The sequence below is a fragment of the Solanum stenotomum genome, chromosome 1 (assembly GCF_019186545.1).
Source record: "Solanum stenotomum isolate F172 chromosome 1, ASM1918654v1, whole genome shotgun sequence".
Classification (NCBI taxonomy): domain Eukaryota; kingdom Viridiplantae; phylum Streptophyta; class Magnoliopsida; order Solanales; family Solanaceae; genus Solanum; species Solanum stenotomum.
In genome coordinates, this window is record NC_064282.1 from 96,821,019 (window position 1) to 96,828,615 (window position 7,597).

Below are 7,597 nucleotides of genomic sequence, written 5' to 3' on the forward strand. Positions count from 1 at the left end.
ATATAGTATTATTTTTCCAATTCATCCGCTTTATGCGGCGTAAGATTCATTTAAGAAAAAAACTTCTTTATCCAGAGTTTCTCCATGCATATTATTATCTAATATTTGAAATTTACTGTCGACTATTGAAAGATATTATTTGGGCTTAGTACATTCATAAGGCCCAACACACTAATTATTAGCCTGTTAGCTAATACATCCTTGGAAAAATTACTGAAATACACGTCTTATGTTTCCCTTATTTATAATAGTCCCTTTTATTTTGTAAAAACCTCTAAAATCTCTTATTTCTCCTAATTCTAAATTGTTTTATAATGTATTCAAGCTAGTTTTTAATGTATCCAAGCTAGTTTTTATGTATCCGATTTATTTTATAATGTATCCGAGCTACATATTATGTATCCGGTTTGTTTTACTTTTTCAGGGATTAACGTAATTACTAAATAGGAATAGATTATAATTTCATATTAAAACTATGTGATTCCTAAAATTTATACTAATTGCTTATAAATATACTATTATGAGAGTTGAATAATCTTATTCTTTCCACTAAGAATTTCTTAGAGATGTGTATTTTACCATTTATTATATCACAAATTGTTTGAATTTTTTTAAAGTGATGTGACACTATACATTTATTTATTTGTTTTATATTATCAGTATATATAACTTTTATTAAAAAAATTATTTCAGGCAAACTTTGCATGGTGGGAGCCAGCCAATGAACCATTTAGGCTTAATAATCCAGGGAAAGAGTACTTAAAGATTGGTAACCTTGGTAGAGATTGTGCTTGCCATCTTCATGCTCTTAGTGGTCACTTAAAATCCAAATCTAAGGTATATATTTATTTATTTTTTTAAAATGTTATGATATGTTTCAGACCATAATTATTATTATTTTATTTTAAAAAAGGAAAAACATAAATACTTTGTCGATTCAAACTATGTCATAAGAAGTAAAATAAAGTAAATACATAATTTCTAATTTTGACACGTGTTTGATTTTTCAGGCACCAACTGAGTTTCATAAAAGAACAAAAGAAGCTTGCAAGAGAATTATTACGAAATCTAGCAATGCATTAAAGTGTCTTGCTTTGTCCATCAAAACTATAACCCAACCCCCTTCCTCCACTGGTGAACCCGACCCGTACAACACAAAATTCGCCATCGATGAGCTCAGAGCGGCGCTCTTAATTACCACAAGAACCATCTCAGAAGAAGACACAATTGACATCATCACGGCTATGTCGGTGGCGTCGATACTCATCGACGTCACTAGATGCGTCGACGAAATCTCCAAGGCGGTAGGAGAGCTTTCGATCAAAACACGTTTCCAAAAGGAGGATAAAAAGAAGGATAATTCTACGTCAATCAAGGCGTTGGAGAAATTACCAGTGCCTCGATTACAGCTCCTACACCGTGAAATTGTGAATGTTGCGGTGAAGGAGGAGGAAAATCCTATAGGTGCAATAAAAGGAGAACATGTTGTTTGTGAGATACATTTAATAGAAGACTAGAAGAGGAGATAAAAGCAGAGGGTAAATAGAAGCAAAGTCGATAACAGAAGCAAAGACAGATTCAGAATATGAAGTTTTTGTATTTTTAAATTGATGAATTCAATTAGTCCCAATCAAAGATTATACATATTTAAGAAAAAAACTTAGTACGTAGAGAGGATTAGATAAAAATTATTAAATTTACGTGAACTTAAAAGTGTATGTATCTAAAAATAATAATATAAGAGTATAAGGATAAACTAGCTAGAGAGGATAAAAGATTAACTACAAAGTGACAAGAATTTTCTTCCTTTTTTTAAAAGAAAATAAATAGATTTCTTTTCATTATTTCAGTGTGATAGATATTCAATATACAAAGTTATCCATATTGACAAATGTGTTTTTCTTGTTTAGCCCTTTTCTTCTTGATTGCATGGTTGTTAAATTTAAGTACTCAAAAATTATATTAAAAATATTATAAATTACATTTCTTTCATGTCAATATGATGAAGAATATATTTAAAATTTCAGTCAAAGTTTACAAAAGAAAATGCCACATAATTTAAGACAGAAGGAGTATAACAAACTAATCAACACAAAAATTAATTCAAAATAGCGAAAAGCTTTGGAAAATTGTTGGGAAAAAAATTAACGGTTTGACTTCACAAATGGTAACACCTGACGGAGGGAGTATCGATTTTCCTTAATAATAAACATGTTGAACAAATAGTTTAGAATTTTTTACATGGTGTAACTAACTTATAACGATCGACCCATTATGAGTGTCGCGAAGAAAAAAAAATCTCACGACCCACAACGAGATCTTAATGGATCATATTGAGGCCCAACTCACTATTTGGACACCATGTGTGGGGTGAGTGGCCCAACTCAAGATGTATTGGGCTTCACAGCCACAAGCCCACAAATTTTGATACATATAGACTTAAGATGTGTTCAATCTTCAATGGGTGTCTTTATTTGTATTTATTTTACGATAAGATATTTGTCGTAAGATATAATTTCTCAATATTAAATATTTGTTCTATTGATAAAGTGTTTGTAGTTTTCAGGAACATTTATTATTAACGATAAAATAAGAAAAAATAATTAAATTTTGTGTTGAATTTTTAAGTAACAGATAATGTGACATAATTATTTTTAAAAATCATGATAGATAATTTGGGACAAAAGGAGTAATTAGGTGGACATAAACTTTGCTTTGGATTTTTGGTACAATAAATCACAAAAATGGTAATGAGAACAAACAAATTTGAGTGTACATTAATTGTAATAATTTCTTGTTGAAGCCCAACAGCCCAAAACAGTCATGTGAACATGTACAATTATATTTGTCACCTCCACATAGTATAATATAATCAATTTTAATAGTTTTTTTTTTTGTTTTTATTTTTAACCTGGTGCCCGGGTACTTGTTTTGGGGCGCGATCATTCTGGATTTGTGACGTGAAATCTCACTTTGAGGGGTAAAGTGTCTCATACCAAAGACGATTTCATTCTCAATCTTCGAACCTGAAACCTTCTGTTAAGGATGAAAGGGTACTTACAAGTTACCAGTCGTCACAATCTTTTCTACTAGTTTCAATAGGTCAACCACATTCTTTTCTACGTTACAACTCATGTCTAAGAGTCTGTTTGGATTTGCTTATAACTTGTAACTTATAAAAGTCAAATTCCTAACTTATGACTTTGCATTTATTTATTTTTTTAAAATGCTATTATTTTTATTTTACTTAAATACTATAAAAGTGCTTAAAAATTATTTTAGCTTAAAAGTATTTAAAATAAGTCGCCGAACAAGCTCAAAGAGGACAACGACAATTCACCACCAAATAATCTGATTCTATAAATATTATGTATATATGGTTATTATAAAACTTAAAATGCATAATAATTATAAAAAACAAAAGAAAAATATAAAGAAAAGTCTTCAAATGGTAAAAAGAAAATTTTAAAAATATCAATTGATTAGAAAATGCCCTAAAGACATGAAAGATTGTCTCTTTGTCATGATTGAGTACCAAAAAAAAAGCACAAAACCATATCAACAAATTAACTATGGCCCCTTAAACTGTCTCCATCATTGTTTCTAAAACAAACCATGTTAAACCAATGGGCCAAATTTCCCTCTAAAATGGGCCCATGATAAAATTTTACACAAATATCTCATAGTGTTAACAGTTAATTACATTTTATCCCTATTTTTTTTTGTTACAAAATTTCCTTAAATTTGGTGGAATCCAGATACATCCCAAAACGTCTTGATACATTGTGTCTCGGTTTTTGATGCATCTCTCAACTCCTGATACACGGCGTCTTGATTTCGATACACCACTCAATGTCTCGATCCATCACGTAAAGTGATATATTTAATCAATACATCGTGTAAATTTATGTATCCAAAAATTTAAAAAAAAATAGAAATTTTCGTAATTTTTTCAAATGATAGAATTTTTTTTAAAATGTGATAAAATAAATAATATGTTACTGTCCAAAGTACCAACACTTACGTCCATGACTTTTATCCATTTTTATTTCTTCTTTATGTTTGTATTCAAATTTTGGTCCTTCGATTTTTTCTTCATTTTTCACTTGGTATTCGACATCTGTTTTAGGGTCAATAAATTCGAATCTGCATCAGAAAGTTTCATTTTGAGGGCATATCTAGAGATCAAATCCGAATCAATGGTGGAGTCATCATTGTTCAAGGGCTGTCAATTAACTCCCTTCGCTAAAATGTTACTCATGTAGATTGTTAATATCATATATATTTTGAATTCCCTTTGATTCTTTTTTATGTATTTACTTCTTTATCGGTTTGACTCCTTTAGTGAAAATTCTGGTTGAAATTAAAACCGTCTTTCTATTTCACAAATATAAGGATTAGGTCTGCGTACATCCTACCTTCTCCAAACCTCACTTGTAGGATTACACTGGGTATATTATTATCGTTCTACTGAAAATTCTAGCGACTCCACTACTCAAGACCTATAATTAAAGATAAAGTTACTTATTACTCTATCGCAACCACTTTGATGTGGCTCCTTTGGCTTGTCCCACTATACTAATATAAATAATTGATTACTTTCTTCAATTGTTATAATAATATTTGATAAAATATGATTTTTGTACTATTTATAGAAAGCTACTACTTGGTTATTAAATTAGTACTAGAATTCTCCTCTTTTTTCTTTTTTTTTTTTTTCTTTTTGGTTTTAGTGATTGATAGATTCATGCAATATGTAATCTTTTGATAGTGAAGGATTTGTATATTTCCTATATATACTTGAAGAATTGATTTATTCTAGGATCTAATTGTCCGTACTTTGTGAGGCAACAGAACAAGAAAACCTCCAAAATTCAAGCATGATTTCCTTAAGAAATTTTTTTTACTAATTGACAACTATGATTAATTTATCAATTAATTAACTTAGCATGATCAAGAACCATAAAGCACTATAAATCCACTTGTGCACAATAAAAATAAATTAAAGTACATAGGTCATCCTACACTTCATTTATTAATAGTTTTAAATGATAGTTTTAGTGTACAAAATATCTCGCGTTAGCAGAATTCAGAAAATGACGTACTGATATAGACAACCTACCATAATGTAATTATTAATAATTGTTTTCATGACTTGAACTTGTGATTTATGAATCACATAAAGATAATCTTATCGTTGCTCCAAAACTCTTGATCGATTCAATTATTAGGTTTAACCATATAAAAGGTCTATAATGATTTCTTGACCTTTAGGACTTTTAGATATTTGGACATGTCTATGATCTAGAGTAGCATAGAGGGGGTGACTTGTCTAGTGTTCATCAATTTCTTTAGTGCTCTCTTTCTNATGACGTACTGATATAGACAACCTACCATAATGTAATTATTAATAGTTGTTATCATGACTTAAACTTGTGATTTATGAATCACATAAAGATAACCTTATCGTTGCTTCAAAACTCCTGATCGATTCAATTATTAGGTTTAACCATATAAAAGGTCTATAATGATTTCTTGACCTTTAGGACTTTTAGATATTTGGACATGTCTATGATCTAGAGTAGCATAGAGGGGGTGACTTGTCTAGTGTTTATCAATTTCTTTAGTGCTCTCTTTCTTTTTGATTATATGATAATTACACCTTTGAAAGTTTTGCTCTTATGAGGCATTTATAAGGGTCACAATCCATTTCTTTTTTGGAAATAGATAATATAACTAGGTATTATAGGATAGTATAGTCTTTACAGTAATTATAATTTTTAGGGGTTGTTTGGTTATTAACAAAGTTGTTCTTGAATTACAATTTTAGTATCATATTCTATAATTATAATTCTTAGGGTTGTTTGGTTGTTAACAAAGTTATTCTAGAATTACAATTTTAGAATCATTATTCTAAATCTAATGTGGAATAAATAATCAAGATTTTTCCGGAAACTTTTTTCCCTTATAATCATTATCCTATAAAAAAGGGATAATAGTCTGAAAATACCTCAACTTTGGTCGGATTTGCTGTTGCGATACTAAACTTTCATGAGGACCTATTACCTCTCTAGACTATCTAATACAGTATTTTAAACATATATATTTGCCCACGTGGACATAAAAAATAATGCAAAATTAGAAATAGTAGTGTGTCCACGTGGGCACATATATACCTTTAAAATACACTATTAAATAGTCTAGGGAGGTAATAGGTCCTTATGAAAGTTTAGTATCGCAACAGCAAGTCCGACCAAAGTTGAGGTATTTTTCAGACCCTTATCCCTACAAAAAATATATATATATTTCCCTCTCTATTTTTGTGATTTTAATTTTTAACATTTTAGATTAAATTCAAAAACATAATTAAAGTATCTTATAATTCAAATATTGTTAATTGTAAGGAAAATCTTCACATGCTTTTTTTTTCCGTGTTATTTAACACTTATAATACTTTCTGAAAAGAAGAATCAAACATAAAAGTAGCTCCAACGCTAATAAAAGTGTTTAGATGCCTAGAAAAACTAAAAAAATTTATCAACACATAAAATCGAAAAATTAATTTACTTAAATACCCTTACAATAAAGTGTTAGGTGGTGAGAGGAGCGGGGGGAGGGGGGGGGAGGGGGGGGGGGTCAAAAAGGAAGGACCAAAAAAGTCTTAATTGCTATTGTTGCGTACCTAATCCGCCAATTCGGGTGAGGTGTGGGGGCAAGTGTGTTCAATTTCTTTTGGTATATAAAGAGCCACGATAAATATAATAATAATAATAAATTATTATTATTATTATAATAATTATAAATATTATTATTATTATATATAAAAATAATTATAAAATATCTAGGTATGGGTGCAAGTAAAACCAAAGTATACAAATATTTTATCACAAATTAAGTAAGAAAATAATTAATCAAAAGAACAAGTTGGATATAGCCAAGAGTACTTGATATTTTTCTTCCTAATGATATATGAATTTAATGTAGGGATTAAAATGATTTTTGTTTAATCTTTAAGAAAATATTCAAATAATTAATTATTTTGGTTATTATTTTAGTTGTTTTAATTCAAATATTGTGAAAATATTTCACATGTTTCCATTTATTTGACATAATATAATTGAAGATGAAGTATAAGACAGAGAGAAAGGAAAAATGTCTTTATCTCTAAGGATTGTTGTCCTACTCTTAATCAGAAATTTTGTATTCGAACTTTATGTATGAAATAAACTAATAAAATTTATTTTTTTACACAATATAAATTCAAATTAACCATAAAAATGTGATACTTTTACCTAAAATGTAAAGGGACTAGGGTGTACATCATACTAGAGGAAAGTTTCACCAACTAAATTTTGACCACTATAGGAATTTGTTTAGTTAAAGCCAAAATTGAGAATTTTTCTTATGTGACTTTTAATAGATGGTCCTAGAAAAAGATATAAATAAATTGTCCTAACTTTTCTACCTACAGAAAATAACTTCCATAACTAAAATTGGAGGGCTGTAATTTATAAATACTCTCGAGCAAGATAGTCTTGAAAAAGCTATTTCAAATTAAAATGATAAGAACTAGAGTTATGGTTTTTGATTTAGACGA

The 7,597-nt window shown here is 29.0% G+C and overlaps 1 protein-coding gene across 1 annotated transcript in view; it reads left to right on the forward strand.

The window, feature by feature from the left end:
- Positions 1 to 1,517, forward strand: part of LOC125860057 (aluminum-activated malate transporter 8-like) — a 4,461-nt gene extending 2,944 nt beyond the window's left edge. Inside the window, exons 4-6 of the mRNA XM_049539958.1 lie at positions 425 to 432; positions 694 to 837; positions 1,011 to 1,517. Coding sequence (XP_049395915.1) covers positions 425 to 432; positions 694 to 837; positions 1,011 to 1,517 — 659 coding nt within the window. The remainder of the gene's footprint in view (positions 1 to 424; positions 433 to 693; positions 838 to 1,010) is intronic.
- Positions 1,518 to 7,597: the final 6,080 nt, after the last annotated feature.